The sequence below is a fragment of the Nelumbo nucifera genome, chromosome 1 (genome assembly GCF_055504915.1).
Source record: "Nelumbo nucifera cultivar China Antique chromosome 1, China Antique-T2T, whole genome shotgun sequence".
Taxonomy (NCBI): Eukaryota; Viridiplantae; Streptophyta; class Magnoliopsida; order Proteales; family Nelumbonaceae; genus Nelumbo; species Nelumbo nucifera.
Genome location: NC_142649.1, coordinates 122,226,699 through 122,251,005, shown reverse-complemented (window position 1 = coordinate 122,251,005; position 24,307 = coordinate 122,226,699). Strand labels below are relative to the sequence as shown.

General features: G+C 35.6%; 1 protein-coding gene and 1 pseudogene across 16 annotated transcripts in view; both read left to right on the top strand.

Moving 5' to 3' along the window:
* The window catches only part of LOC148803763 (uncharacterized), a 34,754-nt pseudogene extending 30,851 nt beyond the window's left edge, over window positions 1-3,903 (top strand).
* A 2,048-nt stretch (window positions 3,904-5,951) lies between these two features.
* The window catches only part of LOC104611646 (transcription initiation factor TFIID subunit 4b), a 37,123-nt gene continuing 18,767 nt past the window's right edge, over window positions 5,952-24,307 (top strand). For 3 of the 16 annotated variants that reach the window (XR_016080076.1, XR_016080079.1, XR_016080078.1), the window contains exons 1-11: window positions 6,026-6,390; window positions 6,544-6,658; window positions 10,906-11,429; window positions 11,541-11,636; window positions 11,711-12,709; window positions 14,562-14,692; window positions 14,818-14,905; window positions 15,036-15,171; window positions 15,540-15,595; window positions 15,675-15,731; window positions 15,820-15,963. Coding sequence is in view for 12 of the 16 variants with exons in the window: in XM_088894124.1 (XP_088750250.1) it covers window positions 6,352-6,390; window positions 6,544-6,658; window positions 10,906-11,429; window positions 11,541-11,636; window positions 11,711-12,709; window positions 14,562-14,692; window positions 14,818-14,905; window positions 15,036-15,171; window positions 15,540-15,595; window positions 15,675-15,731; window positions 15,820-15,963; window positions 20,030-20,035 (2,391 nt within the window). In the remaining 4 variants the exon portion in view is untranslated. Of the gene's footprint in view, window positions 6,391-6,543; window positions 6,659-7,382; window positions 7,787-10,905; window positions 11,430-11,540; window positions 11,637-11,710; window positions 12,710-14,561; window positions 14,693-14,817; window positions 14,906-15,035; window positions 15,172-15,539; window positions 15,596-15,674; window positions 15,732-15,819; window positions 15,964-20,029; window positions 20,236-24,307 lie in introns of those variants that run through there. The other 13 variants (XM_088894117.1, XR_016080077.1, XM_088894124.1 and 10 more) reach the window with 13 other exon arrangements.

Below are 24,307 nucleotides of genomic sequence, written 5' to 3'. Positions count from 1 at the left end.
CCCAAAGTATTAAATATCACATGGAAACACCAATTGAAATTTGAAAATAATAGAAATTAAAAAAACACTATTTACACCCAAATATCCAATAATAAATATTTTCTCAATTAGTTAACTAACATCAACAGAAAAATACTTAAAGAAAATGTAAAATCACTTGCTTAACATATATCACCCTTTCTATTTATACAAATTTCCACTTTATTCTTATAATTTGTTAATTCATTAATTCTATATTTCAAATTTTTATATATTTAAAAGAAAATACTCTTATTTAGTTGTTTTTTGTCTAATTCATTAATTCAAATTGTTGATTCAGACTATCATATATTATTTGTTTTGTAGATTTATAGTCATGTTTAATTGTTTTTGATATAATGTGCTAGTATTTCAATTATAAAAATTTAGTCCAAAGTAATGAATTGATTTATATTTTTTTTAGGTTGAGATATGGTTAAGAGAAAAATGATTGATTCATTCTTCAAGAGGAAATAAAGAAATGTTGATAACACATATTCACAAGAATCAAAATCTAATGAACCAACTCTTGCATCTAATATTAGTACAATTCTCGCAACCATCTACCAATCACAATTCTTCAACTCCAGGAATTGAAAAAGAAAATGTAGATATTGCTTCTTTAATTTGTGATTCAAGATTATGACCACAAATTTTAAACTATCCAATTAATCAGTAAGATGAAATTTGAAGGGCATACATTAAATTTGGGCCATATCAATTTTTTCAATCTGAGTATCCATTATCTGGTTCAGAAAGTCATCTTTGTCGATTTTGCTCAGAATGGTTCAAAAGCTTTCCTTGGTTGGAATATTCCCTTACAAAAGATACTGCCTTTTGTTTTCCATGCTATTTTTTTTTTTTGCAAAGAAACCAATTGGAAAGGCTGCATCTGATACATTCACTATTAAAAGATTTAGAAATTGGAGAAAAAGTTAATAATGGCAAAAATTATGCTTTCTTAAACCATAACTATGCTATTAGGTGTTATGAAAACTTAAGAAACCAATCATGTCATATTGAAAAGGTGATAAAGAAGCAAATTTCAGAACAAGTTTTCAACAATCGATTATGCCTAAAAGTGTCAATAGATGTTGTTCGGTGGTTAACATTTCAGGCATGTGCATTTAGAGGACATGATGAACATCCAGATTCAAGAAATCAGGGTAATTTCTTGAAATGATCAAACTTTTGGCATCATACAATGAACAAATGAGTGAAGTTGTCTTGTAAAATGCCCCACAAAATGCAAAACACACATCACCAACAATTCAAAAGGAAAATTTCCATATTTTTACTAGAAATGTGCAAAGTGCAATTCTGAAGGAAATTGAAGATGCAAAATTTTGCTTAATCATTGATGAAGCTCAAGATGAATCTAGAAGAGAGAAAATGACCATTGTTGTGAGGTTTGTTAATGGGGATGGATATATACGAGAGAAGTTCTTAGATTTGGTACGTATTAAAGAAACAACTGCATTAACTCTTAAAGAAGGGATTTCATATGTTTTATCTTGTCATAACCTCGATATTCAAAATATTCAAGGTCAATGGTATGATGGAGCTAGTAATATGCATGGAGAATTGAATGGCCTACAAGCTTTATTTCTTAAAGATTGTTTTTATACGTATTACGTGCATTGCTTAGCTTATCAATTGCAACTGGCTCTTATTGCTGCATCTAAAGAAATAGCTGAGATTCACATATTCTTCCAGAACCCGACTTTTATTGTTAACATTGTTAGTGCTTCTTGTAAGCATAATGATGAATTGCAAGCTACCTAAGCAACTGAAATTGCACATTTGATTGCAATTAATGATCTTGAAACTAGAAGAGGGATTAATCAAATTGACACTTTGCAACAACGTGGAGATACTAGGTGGAGTTCTCATTTTAATTCAATTTGTAGTCTAATAAGAATGTTTAGTGCAACATTCTCAATTCTCAGAAACATAGCTACTGAAGGATCAACATATTCTCAGCGCGAAGATACTACTTTTGCTGTGAAAATGCTAATGTCATTTGATTTTGTATTTATTCTACATGTGATGAAAGAGATAATGAGAATTACTGATGTACTTTGTCAGACTTTGCAAAAAAAAAAATCTCAAGACATTCTTAATGCTATGCATTTAGTCTCTACAACAAAATTGTTGATACAAAAGTTGAGAGATGATGGTTGGGAAGCTCTTTTGGAGAGTGTGACATCGTTTTTCCGACGTTAAGATATTAAAGTTCATGATATGAATGCTCATTTTTCAGATATAATTCGATCTTGTCACCAAAAGGATATTATTATAGTGGAACATCATTATCGAATAGATATATTTACATATGCTATGGATTATTAATTGCAAGAGTTAAATAGTAGGTTTAGTGAACAAACAACAGAGCTTCTTATTTTGAGTACAACTTTGGATCATAGGGATGCTTATAAATCTTTCAAAGTTAATGAAATATGTAATTTGGTTGAGAAGTTTTATCCTCTAGGTTTTTTTTTATCAAGAAAAAAATAAGTTGAGATATCAATTACAACACTATAAGCTTGATGTGTCTAACCATCCAAATTTGCAGAATTTGTCTGCCATTGGTGATTTATGTCGAATATCAGTGGAAACCGGAAAGTTAGATTGATTCGACTTATTTTGACTCTTTCCATTTCAACAACAACTACTAAGCGAGCTTTTTCATCCATGAAAATTGTTAAAACTAGACTTCGCAATATAATGGAAGATAACTTTCTCACAGATTATTTGTTTGTTTACATTGGGAAGGAAATTGCTGAAAGTTTCACGGTATACATGATTATTGATGATTTCTACTTGATGAAAGAGGAACGAGCCCAACTTAAAAAAGTGATGAGTTTTTTCTTTTTGTATTCATTATACTTTTAGTTTTTCATAGAATATATAAATTACATAGATACTTAATTATGTATTTTATAATTGATAAATAATAGAATTCATTATTTTGATATTTAGAATCATATATTAGATTTATTTGGATTGGTATTTAAGTAATCATATTAGTTCCCCCCCCCCCCCAAGAAAAAATCTTGGCTCCACCCCTGTTCATAGCAACATTTCTTACATAATTAAACACTAGTGTAAAGCTTTTATTTGTCTTCATTCTCATATTTTCACCACATGTTTCTCATGATCATAAATGGTACAATCAAGATTTTCAAAATGGAGTGAATAACCATGATCCAAAAGTTGTCTAACACCAAGAAGATTATCATTTAATTTATGTACAAATAACACATCATGTATAAATTTTAATCTTTTCTTTGTTTCAACACCAATTGTGTCTTTTCCCTCTACTTCAACAATATTTCTATTTCCCAACTTTGTCATATGATTGCTACACCCGTTGTCCAAGAATAGCATATCATTATTTTTTCTTCGTGTCACTTCGACATGCATAAAATAAATTTCATTCATCTTCTTTTTCTTCTGTAAAATTTGCCTACTGATTATTTTTTTGTATGCAAACTTTTTATAGATGCCCAAACTTTTTACAATAATGGCATTGTCGTTTTCCTTTAAACCAACAATCTTTGTCAACATGGCTGTTTCTTTTGCAAATAAAACACCGTTGTAATGACTCTTCATCACTAGATTTTCTATCAAAATTACCTCTGCTTCTTCCTCTTCCTCTTGTATATCTATCTCCTCTTTAGGAGTCTCATTTTCCATGTTCATGAGTTGATGATGTCCCATCATGACTTTTGGAACTAACATTGAGCTTGGATTGGAATGCACTCTCTATTGATTTTTCAGAGTGGCGTTCCAATCTTTGCTCATAAGATTTTAGTGATGCCAACAATTTTTGAATACTTAATTTAGTGAGATCATTTGTTTCTTCAGTGGCAGTTACAATAGGATCGAATTTCTCAAGTAAACTAATTAAAATCTTCTCAACAATCCTCTTATCATCAAAATTTTCACTATATGGTTGCATTTGATTTATTAACTCCATAAATCCACTAAAATAATCATTTAAATTTTCATTTACTTTCATATTTTCGAAACCTCTTTTAAGAGATTGGAGTTTAGCAACCCTTACCTTTTTGTCTCCTTGAAACTCTTGTTGAATTATATCCTAGGCTTCCTTTGCTTTTTTAGTGCTCATTATCCTTTGAAAAATAGATTTACTAATTCCTCTTTGAATCATTGAAAGTGCTCCTACATTCTTACTTCTCTTGTCTTTCAGTTCTTTTTGTTGAGCTATTGTGAGATTAACTACATTTTCTGGTTTATCATATCCAATAACAACAATATCCTATAAATCCAAAGACAAAAATAAAGTTTTCATTTTAACATACCGAAAATCATAATCTTCTCCATAAAAAATAGGAACTTGGATTGTGTTGAAATTAACAACATTAGTGTTGGCCATGATTTGTTCTTCACAATCAATTTTTCTTCAACTTTTCTTGCACCCAAACTTGTTCCAATGAGCTTTGTAGCTCTGATACTACTTGTTAGGTGTTGGATTGTAATTTCAGCTAACTATAGGTGCATGCAGAGTGGAGAAAATATTTAGAACAGAGGATTTACATGCAACATATTGAAGTAAGGCAAAGAACAACAAAGAGCAAGAGGAGGGCTGAAATATTCTTCTTACGTATTCTAATTTTTTGCAAAGAGTAATACAAAAAGATGGCTTCTTGAACAATCCAAATAGAAACTTCTTCTATACACTTCTTACAACAAACTCAGGTTAACAAAAAGTGAAAAAAAAAGACCTTTAGTACATGCTCTAGAAGAAGACAAAATAAACATAAAATAGTTTAACTTTCTAGCACATTAACCATAACAAAGCCATTTGATTAATAGGCCCACACCTGATAACAACAATATTGTTGCTAACAATGTGGCCATGGCTATAAGGCCTACTCCCACTACCAATACCTTTAGTCCCTACAACTCCACCAACCCACTTTGCAGCGTTAGACCACCAAAATAGAAAACCAGGAAGACTTTTGTAAGAAGAAGAAGAAGAAGAAGAAGAAGAAGAAGAAGAAGAGGAGGAGGAGGAGGCTGAACATATCACTGGAGTTCTTACCGTCGATGGACGACGGCCGGTGTGGTGTGCTTGCTGGTGTGTGGGGTAGGAGGGTTCAGTGGAGGAGGATAGAGAAAATGAGAGGGAGGGTTCGGACTAAGAGGGGTTTTAATAAGCTTTTTGTTATTTTGTGCCTGGTTTAACTGCACATTCCAGTTAACGGCCAAAGGCCCGATGACTAGGGGTGACTTCGAGCTGAATACTTGGCTATTTGAGCTCGGCTTGCAGGAATATTATAGGCTCGTGCTCGATTCGAACTAGAGACTTGAGCTTGAGCTCGGCTCGATTCATAACTCGCAAGTTTGAGCTCGACTATAAGACAAGTCTTTTTTGAAAATAAAAATTATATGTATAAAATTATTATTATTTTTTATTTTTCAGACAAAAAATTAAGAATTATAAAAATTATTTAATATTATATATACAAAAATAATTATAAAAATTATTCACTATTATACATAAACAATAAAAATATTATTATATATGTAATAAAATTATTTATTATATATATGTATATATAATAAAAATTATTTATTTATATATTAGGCTTGCGAGCCTCATGGAACGAGCTTCACTGGTCTCAAATTCACTTCAATTAACAAACGAGTCTATATATCGGACTCGAATTTGACTCAAAGCTCGGTTTAAATCGAACCGAGCCGAACTTGAATAATTCATAAAAAGCTTGGCTCGTGGCCACCCTATCAATGACAACGTGTTCGTATCTCATTGGCGGGTTCATGCGTTCTGTGAACCCAATGCGGACTCTACCAAAGGAGGTCCAGGATTGTCGTTGAAGGCCCACAAGCTGATTTTTTCTTACACTCGTCCCGGACAGTTGTCACATTTTCATTGGGTTTCAGCACCACACTACACCCAGGCAGCAGATACGAGTGACAAGGAGAAACTTATATATATCACGGGCTCCCTCCAAATCGTTGGCCATGGCGGTTGACCGGAAAGAAAAGCGTTGGTCCTTCTTTCAGAGTTCAGACCTCACTTTGGGAAAATTATGGAGGTATCGGCTTTAAAATTTATTGGTGAATTTAAATCTACCTTTCGAGCGGTTTTGTTTAGGAGCAGAAAAAAAAGCCGTTCCATTTTAACCTACAGATTGGATCGCGGGACGACGATGATGACTTCGCTTGAAGCACCTCGAATTCCATTATCGTAGAGGAAACAATGCAATTTCCTCTAGACAGACAACCAAGAAAAAGTGGTTCTCTTGGCCTTTTGTTTGTATTTTAGCAAAGAAGGTTCAGATGGATCCTTCCATCATGAAGCTCCTCGAAGAGGACGAGGTTATCTATCTCATATTTTTCAAAGTTCATATTTATTTAATTTTCCAACGTTTTTTATCTTCCGCTACCGTTTTGAGGTTGTTATTTTCATTTCACACCTATTTAATTTAGAGTGTTCTAGAGTTTTATTTGTTTAAAATTATATTTTGTTAGTATTTTCAGGATGACACTATACATTCAGGGGCAGATGTAGATGCTTTCACCGCTGCACTAAATAGAGACATTGAAGGTGATATTTCTACTTCTCAGCCATCAGATTCTGACAGCGGTATGATTTCTGACCTGCTTGCGCATTCTGTGACGTATTTAATTAGTTTTTGCCTGCATTCCAATTGCTCCTTTGCAATGATGTAAATCGAGCTGAAAAATCAACATAAGAAAACCTCCTCTTTGAAATTTATTGCCAATATGCCCAAGGACGAAAGTAAAGTGACAACCTGGGTTGGTGGTTTTTGATAGGAATGTAGGACTATTTGATAATACAGTTTGGGCAAACTAAAAGTTTTTTAACATTTGTATACCAACCTGGGCTGGTAGTTTCTAATATAGATTTGGATTATTCATTGCCTTTTTTCCTTGTTATTTATTTCCAAAAAAATCTAAATGAAATATTTATTTGAAATTTAGTAATTCACATGGAGCTATAGGGAGCAATTTGGAGAAGTATTTAAATATTGTGCTTCAAAATCTCTCTGTTGTGAAAACATCCAATTTCCTAATCAAAGGTGATGAATTGGATAATAGGATCTAGCAATTTATTACCCAGAATGCCCTTGAGCTCAAAAGAGGTTGGCAAATTAAATATGAATTCTCAGAAAAACATACACACCTCAGGCCTTCAGATAATTTGTGCCCTGCTAACAAGAATAACATTAACACCTTTTCTCTTTTTATCAGTTGTATTCAATTACCAATAAAAATGAATGAAATGTATTAACTTATGGTTCTTTTTCTTGCATGTACATGCATATACCCATCCATCTGCTTATAAGATAGCAACCCTATACATGGTATCCATACAAGTAAGATGCTTACATTCAACACCAGCCATGTGAAGGAATGGAAAGATCCATCGTATGGACACCCGGATAAAGCGGAATAGAATGGGCGTATTTCAAAAAATTCTTTCTTTCCTACAACTGGGAATCACATTCCCTATTTTAGAAAACTGATTTTCAAGGATCAATCTTGAATCAAGAACCGAACCTGATCTGAACAAAACAGTAGGAGAAGGAAATACCTGATACGGAGAATTAGTATCCCCAACGAAGGTGTTCACGCCCAAAAAAGTCACCAAAGACTGATTCCACTGAAGATGGCGCAGTGTAGGACGGAGCAGAATCAACAACGTTCTTCACAAGAACTGGATCCTTCGCAAGAACCCACTGGACGGCAGGTGAGCACAGCTTCTTTTCAATTCTTTCACAAAGAACTGAAATCAAGAACCCTTCTTGATGAATCCCACGTGAGTGGAGATGAACTGCTAATGGCGGCGGCGGCAGGGAGAAATTGGCACAGTCTCATTGTATGCTGATTTCTCTCTTCTATGCTGTATCTGTATCTCAGATGAGTGTGTTTTGAGGCTGCCGCCCCCTCCTCCTTTTATAATCCTAAAGGGATCAGCTCCTAATCCTATTAGGAGATGTTGATCCCTTTAAGTGATAAGGTAGAGTCCTTATCTAATCTGTAGATCATGATCAGCCCTCCTAATTTGACTAGGAGTTTCTAGTTTTGAATCATATTCAAATCTGGACTCTTACTGAGTGGATAGGAACTTTCCCTTATCCTTTAAGGCTGGTCCATATCTCAGATTCGCCCCATTCAAGCCAATCTAATTAGCCCAGCTCGTATTGGGCTTTTGGCCCATAAAGTGTATGTACTCACTTAAGCCTTCCAAATTGCTGCCTAGTTGGGCTTTCTCTGTATGGCGTGGGACCCAAACGTTGATCTACACATCAGCCACAAGGGTTCGACCCAACCTCTGTCACAAGGCCTAGCCGAATTCACTAGAAAGCCCAGTGAACCCCTTGAGCCCATCATATGGACTCTATGGGCCCAACACTTACACTAAGTGGTCCTTGGGCCAAGCCACCTTGTAACACCCAAGGACTATGGGTAGATGTAAGATTAGCCCATCATGTTTAACCTTCAATGGCCTTACACTTAACCTCTCAATCCATAATGATCAAACACTGCCCGACAAGGGAGGACCTCTCCCCAGACTGCAAGGTCAATGTTGCACTCTCCTCTTAAATGGACCCCGGGGATTAAAACCTTTTGCAAAGCATAAATATATCTTGCAAAATAAAATTTCAACAATTGAAATCAACTGCCGGCAGTTTTGATTTCCACTAGAGAGAGTGCATTTCCCCGATCATTACCTTTGTCCGACAAAGGGGCTGATCTTGTCACTATGATCACCCACTCAGATGGGTTCATGAACCATCTCAACATACCCAGGTTTTGACCCCCTCCAAGGGTCTCACTGATTGGCATATCAAAGATGACCCAATCCGCCACCTAGTGCGGTACCATAATCGAGTCTAGGGGTCAGGTGTAACATTCCAGTTTTGCCCACTAATCGCCAAGGTCCAAGGCAATACTGGAATTCTGGTCCGGTTCAAGGTCTCAAGATGATCCCACACTACATGTACCTCGGGTCTCACCCTAGTGGCAGAGACAGGCCACCCCAACTGACTTGGTGGCACATCAGTGTCAGCCTTATCAAGATAGGTCTCTCCAGACCGACCCACTGGCTGTGAACGTTCTAAACCAATACAAGTCTCATAAGTATCCGGTTTTAAGGGTATTACACAGAAACACACCACATAACATGAATCAAATATGCATTTTATTCATTTACAATAAATGTCATAAGTACATCAAACTGATTGGAGCTAAGGGCACGCAAAACTGTCTAACACCATGAACATCTCATATTTACATTTTACAATAAAGCTGGATAGTTAAACCTCTTGCATATAACCCTGATTCATATACTTGGCATCTTAGAATGTTACTTAAGAACCTTGATATCAAATGTTATGAGATTATACCCCATAGAAATGGGTATGCAGTGTGGAGAGGAGTTCAGAAGTCTTTAAGTGATTTAAGAAAAGGTATTAACTATGTAGTAGGTGATGGAACAAGGATAAGATTCTGGCATGATATCTGGTGTGGTAATCGCGCCCCTAAAGAGACTTTCACCCTCTTGGTTTGAGATTTCCCACATTAGGAGTGTGCGATGGCAGAGGTTTTTTTTCTCTCAAGAAGGTGAATGGTGCCCCATTTTCAGAAGAAATCTGAGTGATAGGGAGGTAGAGCAGTGCCTGGAATTGATGCATAGAATCAGCACAATCACACCTGAGAGGTCAAGGACAGAAGAATTTGGGTGTGGGAAAAATCAGGTAGATTCACAGTTAAGTCCTACTGCAGATTGAACATGGAAGAGATGTACAGATTTCCAGAGGCTAGAGTCTGGAAGACAGTAGCCCCCCTCCCCAAAGTTGCTTTATTGTTATGAACTGCAACTTAGGGAAAGTGCCTAACAGTGAATGGAGGGATGAGGGTGGAACCCAGCAGATGTGTAATGTGTGGTGAAGCCTAGAAGAGTTGGATCATTTATTCACTGCACGTTTTCAAGGAGCATATGGGTAAAGCTATTGGGACCTTTTGAAGCTCAGTTCCATTTCCCAAAATCTGTGGTGGTTTTTCTATGGGGTTGGCACTTAAATGGTTTATCCAAAGAAGGAAAGGCTATGTGGGCACAGAAGAAAATTCATTGAAAGGTTTATGGGGCATATTGTATTCATGGGCAGGGGCTCACAAGTACTTCAGAAACAGGCCATATAGTTCTTTTTTTTATTTCAATAGACTTTTTGTATCTGTGCATGCAGAATGGAAAATGTATAGAAAGGATGTATATGTGCATATAGTTCTTTTTTTTTATTTCAATAGACTTTTTGTATCTGTGCATATAGTTCTTTTTTTAATTTCAATTGACTTTTTATATCTCTTGCACAGTGACTTGTTGCGCAGGGGATGTATATGTTTTTTGAAATAATGAAAGTTTTTTTCTGAAAAAACCATAGAAATAAGTAATTAAGTATGCATGTCAAAAGTTTCATAGATGAATGGTAATTAGTTCTTACGAGGCATATAAAACCAAAATGAGGTGCTAGTTTTGATTATATTTAACACCATGCTAAGATTAAAGCTTGTGTACAGAGATTGATTCTCTCTCTCTCTCTCTCTCTGAAATACACATTATACTTGTACACACACAAACATACCGTCTCATTCTCCCACACATACACATGGACGTATGCATGCATCATCCAAGCATGTATGCACTCCTAATACCTACATGCTACCAACTTGTGACTGACAATAATCTTCAACTTAGTTTTTTGTTTCTTATCCTTCTTGAATTTTTTTTTTCTAAATAGAACTATATTGCGTAACTTTACCTGATCAAAGATGTACTTTTCATGGTGTATGTAACAAACCATGCAGTTGTGTTGTCCCATAATATAAATCCTACATCCAGTCAATTGTTTCTACAATGGCCAATTTCTAGACAGAAAGAAAATATCACTTGCCAAAATCAACAAGAACTAAAGAATGTACAACCACAAGAGGAGTATCCATCTGAAGCTGATCCAATGCAATTTGGAACTGATTTTAACAACCAGAGCTCAGAGGAACACATTCAACTCCCTTTGCAACAGAAGCAGTCCAATGATGATCAGAAACAGCATCAAGAAGAACAAAAATCTCTCCAGGTTTCTCAAAAAAGTGGGGTTAAGATATCTGAACAAAATCCACTTCACTTTTCAGATCAGGATAAAATGCAAAATGCTGATAGCCAACATCAGTACCCCACATTATATAAGATGAGTAATCAACAGGCCCCAACAGCAGACCAGGTAATGTCCCGTGGCAAACAAATATCATTTAGTTTGTTGCTCCCTGTCTTACTGCCTCACCTTGATAAAGACAGAGCTATGCAGCTTCAGACACTTTCTACCAAATTGAGGGTGGGTCTCTAGCATGCTCCTTTTTTTGTCAACCATTTTTTCTTGCTTTTCTAGAGTGACTGATTATTTATTTCTCATCCTTATTTTCATTACAATTATTTTTACTGTTAGAAAAATGAAATCCATAAAGAGGGATTCATCAGGCTCATGAAGAGTATTGTGGGGGATCATATGCTAAGACAGGCACTAGCCAAAGTGCGTATGCAGGCAAGTGGATCACTGTTTCTATGGTAGTTTTGGTAAACTTAGAAGTCTCTAAACTAAAACACATATAACATCAGGAACTAATTAAGGCTCAGGCTTCTCGGAACCCACAGACAGGATCCCACCATTTCCAGTTTCAGTCTCAAACTTCTTCACAACATCAGCAGCAGCAGCCACCACCACCACCACTTAAAATGCCATCTCTTAATGCATCACAGTTTACGGATCCACTTTCATTTGCACAACTTCATCAGAATAGCCACAAATCACCCACTGACCTGTCTCGGGTTCCCACTTCAACGGTTCAAACACAGAGTAATTCAACTTTCTCTACCACAGAAAACAGTGCTCAGATGTCTAAAGATTCAGAAAATCAGTTAGATTCACAGGGAACACATGCAAGCCAAATCTCATCTGCTAATATGAGCATGATTAAGCAGGAAAAGGAGCTCCCTTCAATTCCCATGCAAGGACTTAATAAGCCGCAGCAACAGCATTTACACCTTCCACAGACATCTTTCGCAATGTATGGGAGTGCAGTTAGTAACTATCATGCTGCTCATGCCTATTCTGGACCAGTTATCAGTGGTACAACAACTTCTCATAAATCCCAAACTCAAGATTCACAAATGAGGCAAGTTTCACTTCATCAAGGCATGACATCAACTCAGCTAGGAGGAGCAACTCGGCCTATGAACATGATGAGTGTGCCTAAGTATGAAATGCAAAATTCAATTAATGAATCCAAGAGATTGCCAGGAGGATCTCTTCCCCACTTGTCAAGCCATTCAACATTACAACAAAGTCCGGTTCCCTGGCAATCATCAATTAAGGAGCATAAAACTGTTATTCCATCATCAGTGTCTTATGTAAAACAAGAACAAAATGATCAGACTGCTGAGCAGCAGCACAAATCCCAATTGTCAGTTCCCCAGGGTTCATCTTTTGCCACTATACAGACTGAGCAGGAGGAAACCATGGATAAACAATCTACTATGATGACCTTTTCAACATCTACAAGTATTGGACCCACTAATTCAGTATTGGGTACCATGCCAGCACAACTAGAGTCCATGGTAATGCCAAGCTTGCTTTTCTCATAGGTATTTTTGTGTTTTAATCAGATGCACGTTCTACAGAATCATGACAAATTGATTTAGTTGCTTGCAGAATCTTGCATAGCAACATGGGATAACACCTGTTTGGAAGATTTTGAGCTGAACGTACATCTTTGTATTTTTATTTAGTTAAAAAAGATAAAGTTCCTTATGGAACAACCACTAGTAATTTCTTTTGGTTCAACAAGGGTCAACAATTTAACTAAGGGAAGAAAAGAAATGGAGACAGAGAAAGGAATAACTCCCTAAAAGAGAAAGGCATCTCAGGAAAAAGAATTATGATGGTATAAACAGAAAAGGAATTGTTTTACCAAATATCGTGTCACTTTGGATATTTTGGTAATCAAGCCCATTAGGGAGGTCATTCTGGTAACCCCAGGGAACCCAGGAGAATGAGCTATTAATCCTGGATGTTAACTCCTTATCTTCCTGATGGTAATTCTCATGGACCCTTGCTCAATGACCTTACCATCCCATTGACAAGTCTAATCCCTTGCATCTCTGATCTGTTCATCCCATGGAGATGGGCCACTCTTAGCCCCTAAATAATAAGAACCCAAGTATCAGTTCCACAAGGGTCCCTACTCTTGCTGCTACCAAAAAGACCAACATTGCATTGTCTTAGCATTTTTCAAAGATAAGGATGTGTGACCATGATTTCATGGGGATAGAGTAGATTATTAGGGGCCAGTTTCAAGTAACTGAATCAATAAGAAGCCCTTGAACATGTTCAAAACTGGATCCCAAACCTGAGGAGCCACTACCACTTCATTACTTGGGTGATTGACAAGGAGTGACCAACCTTGTCTTCAAAATCCTTTTTCTTATTCTCCGGAAATATTGAGAACAAGGACCAAATTGCCACATGCATAATAGTTTACCCCTCCTTCTAAGAGGAACAGCAAATTAGCTTAGAATAAAATTCTATATATCCTATTGGGATCCAATTTAATATACAGATAAAGAATGATTCCACATCACAAACTGACTATTAAATTACTATGACGAAGAATGGGTATTGCCAATTTTATTTTGCTTCCTTCACTCATATTCATATAAAGAGAAAAAATCTCAAATCTTCCTTGTTCATTAGAGCATGCTTCATTTGTTAATTTTCTTAGGAGTGACTTGCCAACTAAAAGGATTGAGTTCTTGAGGGGCCAAGCATTTTCAAGTGGTTATTTTCAAAAGTTGGAATCTTTTTGATGTAGCCTAGTTTGTGAACTATTGATGCTTCAAACATGAGGATTGAGTTTGAATGCCGAGATGCCACTTCCTAATCTAGGGAAAAAACAGAGGGCCTTTGCATTCTAACAAGTAACAACCTTATCCTAATTTCTTTATTGATCCATGGATAAAAGTTTCCTAAATATCTTCATAAGATGAGCAACCTCAACCAAGTCAAGTTACTGATTAAAAAAATACTCAACGGCATTAAATTTTTTATGGGATATTGTCATAATGCCAGATTGCTGAGGAAGACCAGGTTTGCTGTAGGGAAAGAGTAGGATTGCTGTAGATAGATGTGTAGGTGATTATGAATGCTTATCCAAATAAGGTTAAGGCAAGGGTCTAATATTTAGTGATAGATTAGGAGTTGGCAAAGGGATTCTGGGGATCTAGGGGTTTAACTTTAACAGTGGCAGAAGGGTTAGATGAAGGGTGGTAAATTGATTGCAGAATCATTGAAAAGCAAATGAAGGAGAATACTAAGATATCAAATAAAGAAGTTAAATAAATTTGTTAGAGTTTTCTGATGATATTCTAGTCTAATATTCATTATTATTATTTGCTTTGTTCATCTGTTCAGATGCGGACCCAGATCCCATCTGCAGCCACTCCAGTTGGGGCTGGACTTAGTGCAAAGACACCCCTGAAGAAACCTTCTGTTGGTCAAAAGAAACCTCTTGAAGCACTTGGAACCTCTGTGCCCTCATCAAGGTGAATTGATTCTCTTGTCACAGCATACAACTTCATGATGACAGCACGCTTTGGTTTTTGCATCATAAATCTTAATCCCCATTTAGCATCGGATGTCTCAAAACATTTCATGTGATGCAATACAGTAAAAAACAAAAGGTATCTGGGGCCTTTCTTGATCAAAGCATTGAACAGCTCAATGATGTTACTGCTGTCAGTGGAGTTAATTTGAGGGTATGATATTTTCTTTAGTTCTCAGTAGTGATGTACACCTGAATCAGAAGTTAGTTAGCAGTATAACAGCAAACAGTTGAATTGAGTACTTTGGAAGCTCATTGTGCACGGGATATTCTTTCTGGAACAGGAAGAGGAAGAGCAGTTATTCTCTGGGTCTAAGGAGGAAAGCCGAGCTTCAGAAGCAACTCGAAGGGTTGTACAAGAGGAAGAAGAAAGATTAATCTTGCAGAAAATACCTCTTCAAAAGAAACTGACAGAAATTAGTTAGAAATTCTTTCCCCCTCTCCTTGGGAAATCCTTTTGAATATTTGATACTTGTTCAACTTTTTTTGATTCGTAACTGTTAAACTTTCTTTAAGAGTTGAAAAGTGAGAAAAATATACAAATATGCCAAACATCAGATTGTCTAGGCTGGTTTCTGTCACCTAGGCCTTTTTCCTTTAAGGCTTTAACTACTTAACAATCTCAAGATAGTCCCTGAAAAAGCTGAGCTTATTTACACCTTGCTTTGCCAAAGCATTATGAACCCACAAGAAGTTGGTTCCAGTTTACTTGCCATTGATATTTGTGCAATTTTCTAAACTAGAAAATTGGTTGCATGATTTATACCTTGATCTGGTGTTAATGACAGTGTCAAAATGTGGCATAAAAAGTGTAAGCAGTGATGTGGAACGTTGCCTCTCATTGGTAAGATAACTGGCTTTATAATTTGTCATTTTCCATAGTGGTACATTTTTGCTGTATTCTTATGCAGTTGAATCTACAGTCTGTGGAGGAGAGAATGAGAGGACTGATCAGTAATCTAATCAGATTATCAAAGCAGGTAAGTTTTTTTTTTTTTTTTTCTTTTTTGCTGACATGTTTTTTTTTTTTAATTTTCATATTCCTAATTTTAAGTGAACTTTTTTTAGAGGGTTGATATTGAAAAGCCAAGACACCCAACTCTTATTACTTCAGATGTTCGATGTCAAATTATAATGATGAACCGTAAGGCCAAGGAGGAATGGGATAAAAAACAGGCTGAAGAAGCTGAAAAACTCCGAAAGCTCAATGAAGTAAGTGAACCACTATTACTCAATTAATTGGACATAAATTCATCTATTTTTTAGTATATTTATGGGAAAAAAGTTCTGGTATATTGTTGGTTTTGTTAATGTGAAATTTTATTTGTAGATATAACACTTTGATTTGATCTTAATGTTTAAAACGCTACATGTGGGGTGAGGCACTAGGATCTTTGGATGTGTATCCTTATGTTTTGAGGCTTAAGCCTCATGGATTAACAATTTTTAAGAAATTATCAATTTAATACAAGGATCAAAATTTTACAACATATTGGCTTGTATCGGCCAATACGTGTTGTATTAGTGGGCCACTGATATGCAAAATACAAAGAGTCACAGGGTTTTGACCAGTTTCAAGAGATGGCTAGGCCTTATACCAATCTCATAAACATGTTTGTGTGCTGACTTAAGAAAAAGTAATAAAAGTGAAAGAAAAAGAGAAGAAAAATAGAGAGAAGGTAGAAGAAAAGGAGAAGTCGAACAAGACTTCCTTGACTGTTGACTCTTGGTATATTCCTATTCCATGAATGCTGAAATTACAACTATGCCCCTAATTAAGTGAAACTCATACAAAAGTGAGACAAAGAACTGGAAAAAGGCAAGTATGCCCCTATAGGCTAATTTTAACACTCCCCCTCAAGCTGGTGAGCTGGAGCATATATGTCATAAAGTTCTAACTTGTTACAAATATAGTCTATCCTTAACCTTCCTGAACTTTTAGTAAAAATGTCAAAACTTTGGTCTTATAACTTAACATAGGGAGTAATAATTTCCCTACTTGTCACCTTCTCCCTCACAGAATGACAGTTAACTTCAATGTGTGTAGTTCTTTCATGAAACATTGAGTTGGAGGCAATATGTCTTGTTGCTTGGTTGTCGCGCAACCTAATGGGCTAATGAACTAGAATGTTCACTTCTTGAAGTAGATATCTTAACCAAGTCATCTCACAGGTAGCATGGGCCATTGTTTTGTATTATGCTTCAACACTACTACTAGCAACCACACTCTACTTCTTGTTCTCGAGTAACAATATTCCCACCTAAGAATGTACAATAACTTCATGTCCATTGGAGACCTTGCCCAATCTACATTTGAGTACCCTTCTAGGGAGAAATCTCACTCTTTCTTGTACAACAACCAATGGTTGGGAGCACCCTTTAAATACCTCAATACCCTCACAACACCATCCCAATGAACAATTGTGGGGTTCTACATGAATTGGTTGAGAACTCCAATACTAAAGGAGATGTCAAGTTTAGTGGTAGTAAGGTAGATTATCTTTCTAACTAGTCTCATATATCTTGCAGGCTCTTTCAAGGCTCCCCCTGACTGAGTTATCTTCACATTGGGATCCATAGGAGCTTCCACAGTTTGGATCCCAACAATCTTGTTTCATGTAACATATCTAGAACATATTTTCATTATCATAGAGAGATTCCCCACTTTGATTTGGCTACCTCAATACCCAGAAAGTACTTTAGGGTTCCTAGATCTTTGGTTTGAAAATGTTGCTAGAGAAAATGTTTCAGCTCATTAATTCCCTTTGTATCACTGCTAGTAAGAACAATATTGTCAACATAAACTTCCAAGATGATCTTTCCGAATGAAGTATCCCTGCTAAACATGGAGTGATCAACATTGCATTGTTTCAAACCAAAGTCCTACACTACACTATTGAACCAACCAAACCATGCCTGTGGTGACTGTTTGAGCCCATAAATGGCCTTCCTCAATTTACAAACTTTGCCAAACTCCCCCTAAGCAATATATCCAGGAGGTTGCTCCATATGCACTTCCTCCTAAAGATCATCATGGATGAAGGCATTCTTGACATCAAGCTGATAAAAGGGCCAATCAAAGTGGACAACTAAGGAAATGATTACCTGTACAAAGTCTATCCTAGCCATCGGGAAGAAAGTATCTAAATAATCCACACCATAAGTCTGAATATATCCCTTAGCAACAAGTCGGACTTTAAACTGTTCAATGCTACCATCTTGACAATGTTTAACTATATAAACCCACCAGGAACCAACTGTATACTTCCTAGGAGGTAAGGGAGTAAGATCCCAAGTATGGTTAGATTGAAGAGCAAGAAATTCTTCATCCATTGCCTTCATCCAGTCAAGAGATGAAAGGACTTCCTAAACAACGGGGCAAAGAAACAAAGGACAAAAGAGAGAAACGTTTAAAGGAGACAAATGAGCAAGTGAAACATATCGTGAAATGAGATGATTTGTGCATGCACACTTACCCTTACAGAGAGCAATGGAAGATCAAGATCAAAGTATAGTAGACCTGTCAATGGTGAAGGCATAGGTGGTGGGTCAAAATCTGGAATAGGAGTAATTGTTGATGATGATTCTAGTTGTTGGTCATGTCTAGAGTACACTCTATGAATTGATGGTCTGAGAGGTTCCTCATCAATGGGAATAGGAATGAATACATCACAAGAGGCAGAAGAAAGAGGAACAAAAGGGGATGGTCCATTCCCAGAAAAGAAAGATAGACTCTTAAAGAAAGTAACAACAGGAACAATAGAGCTTTTCCGAAGGATTGGATCATAGCATTTGTATCCTTTTTGAGTATGAGTGTAACTAAGGAAAACACATCTAATAGCTTGGGAGTCAAGTTCATAATGGCCCTTACCTAGTTTGTGAAAAAAAACACAACCAAACATGTGAGGAGGAAGGGAAAAAGGGGAAACAAAAGGAAATAAGATAGAAAAAGGAGACTCATCATTTGAAGCAATAAGTTACGAGTAGTTTCAATCACACAACGGTTCTTTTGTTTTGCCACCCCATTTTGTTGAGGGGTGTGCAAACAAGAAAATTGATGGATAATACCATGGGAACCAAAGTAAGACTAGAAACTATGATGAAAATATTTTTTAGCATTGTTAGGACGAAACACTTGAATGCATACACTAAATCGATTCCTTATCTCAGCATGAAAAGATAGGAATATAGAAAATAATTTGGAATGAGCCTTCACTAAGTAAATCCTAGTGTTTTAAAATGTGGAGGCGTGACGCGTAATTCATAACGCAAGAGGCGTAAGCCTCCCAAACACAAGGAGGCGTAAGCCTCCTTAAGAGGAGGGGGGTTATGAGGAGGATGAAAAGGAAGGGGGATCTCATTTTTTTCTTTATTTTTAATAAAAATCTTTTATATTAAGAAGAACAAAAATGCATAATAGTAGTTCAAAGGGGGGGTCTTGTCGCGAAGGCGAGCGAGCTTCGCTACAACAAGACCCCCCCCCCTAACTCAAAAAAACAAATTGGGCTGCATCGAAAAGGGAGTGCGGGGGTCTGGGGGGCGAAGCCCCCTAGCCGAAGGGACAGGGGGCAAACCATTTTCTTTCCCCTTATCTTTTCTTCCCTTCCCTTACTTTTCTTTTCTTTCCTTTTCTCTTTTTTTTTCTTCTTTTTCCTTTCCTTTTCTTTCCCTTTCTTTTCTTTTCCTTTCCTTTTTTTCTTTTTTCTTTTTTTTTCTGTATTTTCATATCAGATGTGCATGAGGCATACGCCTCAGGGCATTCAGGCATACGCCTCCCACGCCTTTTAAAACACTGGGAAATCCATGTCATTCTTGAGTAATCGTTAATAAAGGTTACAAAATATTTGAATCCATTATAGGAAGACACACGACTCGGACCCCAAACATTTGAGTGAAATAAAGCAAAAGGATTCAAGATTCTCTTATCTTCTATAGAGGTAATGGGCCAAATGGGCCTTAGTTTCTTTGTTTTTCTTTAACTTATGTTTGTGACTTGTGTTAGTAGGTAGTGGGCCTTAATTATGGGCCTGTTTTCTTATTTTTTATTGTTTTTTATTGTTGTCTTTAGTGATGGATGCCCTACTAAGGGCACTCGTGTAATTATCCTTATTTTTTACAACAAAAGAATAAAAGAGATCATTGGGTGCTGAAGAGAGGTTTTAAAACAACTCTCTCTTCTTCTTCCTTTTCTTCCATCTTCTTCCTCTATCACTTCTCTCTCTTTAATCTCCTTCTTTTCTCTTGTTTCTTTTTTTTTTTTTAATTCATATTATTGCAGGTGTGATTTACAACTTCTTCTCTAGGAACGAAAGATACTCTATGATGTATGCCCAATTGACACAACTCACTCTTCATCTGAGTTACATACTCTAATGTAGGAACGAACTTCTTCAAAACATGTAAGGAAGGATGACCAAGATGACAATGCTGCTGATGTGGGGTAAGAGATGAATGAAGAGCTTTATGTGGACCATGATCATCCAGGTGGTACAATCGTACAACTTCATGACCGCTACCAATTGTCTTCCCCATCTTGAGATCCTAAAAGACATAGTAAGAAGAATAAAAGGTTACTGAACAATGAAGAGATTGAGTAACCTTACAGACAATAAACGAAAGGGAAACTTGGGTTCATAAAAAATAGTGTAGACTAAGGTCATAACCAAGAGACGCATTACTAGTATTGGTAATGAAGAGGAGCCATCATCTAACATGACAGTCTGGGATGTAGAAGGAGGAGATAGAGATACAAACATGTCTGAGGATCTAGTCATATGGTTCGAGGTTCTACAATCTCTATTGTACACCTACTGTAGCACTCATTTTTCACTTGGGAAAAACACCACACTTCTACTTGAAATACTAGGATAGCATCACACACCACCAAGATATCACCAAACCACAAGACACCACATACTCACTACACATCGAAAATCAATCACAATACAATCCGAGACATCATAGAGCTGCCCTCTTCGAACTGTCAAGTAGAGGGATCTTAGAAAAGCACCACTAACTAACAAGACACTGCAATCTGAGGCATTAAAACCTCTTTTTCAAAGGGGCAACCAGTCCTTTTGTGTCCTTTTATCCGTTTACAAAGAATAGAAAATGTTCTCTATTCCTAGGGCACGAAGGAGAAAGACATGAATAGTGACAGTCAGCTTTGGTGCTCTGATACCATGTGCTGGCTTAAGAAAAAGTGATAAAAGTGAAAGAAAAAGATAGGAAAAGTGAAGAGCAGTAGAGAAGAGATAGAAGAAAAGGAGAAGAAGAAAAAGGGAGAACCAAGGAGAAGTCGAACCAGGCTTCCTTGACTGTCGACCCTTGGTGTATTCCTATTCTATGACTGTTGAAATTACAACTATGCCCCCAGTTAAGTAAAACTCATTCAATAAGATAAAAAACTAGAAAAAGACAAGTATGCCCCTATCAGCTAACTTTAAGGCTATGTTTGGTTTGAAGGAAAATGTAGGGAAAGGTAGGGAAACCTTTACAAACCTTGTATTGGTTTCCCTGTCTTTCCTTTCCTTTCCCTACCTTTTCCTTCAAACCAAACATAGCCTAACAGTTCGAAAAAAAAAGTAAGAAAAAAAATATAAGTGCTCTATTCAAAAGTCCGATGCACCTCATCCAGCATATCGGACTGTATCAATATTTGGAGCCCTGATTTAATATGAAGAAAGTACATAAATATGCATAAGAGGAGTTTCTTTTTTGCAAAAGCATATAAATGAATAGATAATCACAAACAGATTCCTTTTGGGTTCAACAATCAACAAAAAGCCTAGCCAATGAGTTTAGATAAAAAGAGGCACAAAGAGAAAAATCTGTAGAAGGATGGGATTCCAAGGGATAGGCAGCAAGGGCTGACCTAACCTTTTAAGGAGTGCTAGGAATACATTCTTTTTTACATAATTAAATTTTTTCTTGGTATTTTGTACACCATTAGTTCTTATAATCAATAAACTCTATAACAGTTATTGAAAAAAAAAAGAAGGATCACATAAACAAAGGAGTTGAGAATATTAGGTGCTTTAGAGAAAGTCATGGCATTCTTTTTTTTTTTTGATAGGAAATGGTGACTTTAAATTTGGAAAATATTACACAAGATACACAGGTCTAGTCCCTAAGAATAGGGATTCCGACCCCCAAAGAAATTGCTATTATGATGCAGCCCAGATCAAATCTCCCCTGTTTGTCCCTTGTTTGGATAAAGAATCAACCAAACCATTTGCTTGTCTGCTAACCCATCTAACCAGCACACCGATCTCTCTTGAAAGGCTTCTAATCTCCATCATGCTCTGCTTTTGACCCCAAATCCCCATACATGTTTGTAGCCACCAATCACATTCTTAACTTTTTACAAATCATTTAATAATCATTAAGAAGCTTTAGTTGTTACATAAATAAAGAAGATTTAAATCATTTGATAACTATTAAAAAGATTTGAAAGTCATGACATTTTCTGGTTTGCTAAAGCCAGAGATCTGATATCCCTTGTTTCCTCTTACCTTCACTGGATTCCCAAAGATCTTAATACTACTACAGATGGGTTGTCTAAAGCGAGGGCTAATAGGGATGTAGTGTACAATGAAAGATTTTTGTGTTCATAATTTTTTGTCAAAGGGCATATTTTTTGTATAGCCTTTCATGTGTACATCCCCTCATGTACTTCCCTTCTGTTTTCTTTAATACATTATAGTTACCTTTTTCAAAAAAATCGTATAGTTACCTATATATATATATATATACGTAGGCAGCTTCAGGTGTGAGGTATGTGCCTTGTACTTTTAGGCATGAACATCAAGGTTGAGCTTCAATGCATAAGCCTCTTATACTTTTTAAAACACTAAACAGCAGTTTGATAATGGCTCAAGTGGATAAATTGAATGACTTATGGATTAGGGAATAAAATACTAAACAATGAAAAGGCAAAGAAATAAGCCATCCAGTTCAGTTCAGCCACTTAAGTTGTTATCAAAACGCCCATGAGTGTAACCTTGGTCTTGAACCAAGTATTAGTTCTTTTCTTTTCTATATTCTTTTTTATGGAGGTACACATATTTTCTCCAATATTTTCTTTTTCCAGTAAGCAGCAAGGATTTAAATATCGATACGATACGTCTAATACGGGGGGCGTATCATATCGGTATCGGATTAGGGCAATACAGGATATGTTACGAATGGAAACATATCTTGTAAAGCGCGCGCATCAGACTGATACGAGTGTGTATCGGCCCATATCGCATTGTATCGGCCAATATGCACCGATACCGATCGATACACAACGTCTTTGATTAAAAATGCAAACGCTGCTAATAGAGTGATTTGAACCCGAAGCACCATGTGTGTGGTGCCTGAAGCCTTAAAACACTCTATCAAACCACTTCGCCATACCATGCGTTGTGATATTTAACGAAAGAACAATTTTTTATTAATGTCTATTCAAATAAATAATCAATATTTATGTTTAACAACCCCAATTAAAAATTAAAATAAATAATATTTAAAATTAGTATTTTATAAACAAATGGAATAAATAATCTATCAATTCTATATTTACATCAAAAGGAGTACCCAAAAAAATATATTTAAATAAAAAGATGATTTTAATCTCAAGAAATTTATACAAATAAAATATTAATAGTAGAATAATTACCTTACTACTTAAAATTTATAAATTTGCACATGATATATATCTTACAAATTTTATTTATTTTTATAATTATTAAATAATATTTTAATTTACATTAAATGACAACATATTTATTATTTACAAAAAATAAAAATCTGTTTGCAAAATATTCAAGAATATAATATTAAAATGAATCTATCAAATCCACTAATTTACGTTTATATGAAAAGTTGATTTTTAATTTCAAAAAAAGTTATACAAATAAAATAATGAAATAATTATTTTAATAATTAAAATATATGAATTTGCATATGATAAATATCTTAGAAATTTTAACCAATTATATATATATTTTACTATAAATTTATATATTTTTATAAATGATTAATTGATAATTTAATTTATATTTCAAAATTTAATATTTGATTAACTTTTTTTGTTAATGTTAAAATGTAAAAATAATAAAATAGAAAATAATTGATATAATAATTAGGATAAATATAATAAGTCCATCTTGGACTCTTAATTAATGCATTGTATATCTGTGCATTCTGTTATTAATTATAATATATTTTTATGTACACCATTAAATATATATTTCTTATATATTTATACATTATTTATGGCTATTTGGCCATAAATTTAGTGTTATTAATGTATTTATGAAATTTGCATGTGTTTCCCTATTGTATCCAAGTTTTTCATATTTTTCATCCGTATCCATGCGTTTTCAAAGCGTATCTGTATCCATATCCATATCCAAGTTGTCTGATACGATTCTCGATGCCGATACTTTAATCCTTGGTAAGCAGTGAGTTTATATCTGTTGATAACATAATAGGTCCGTGTGCAAGGAATTCCCACTGTTACTTTTGAATAAAGTAGAGAGTTTGCAAACAAAGGGACCCAAAAAAAAAA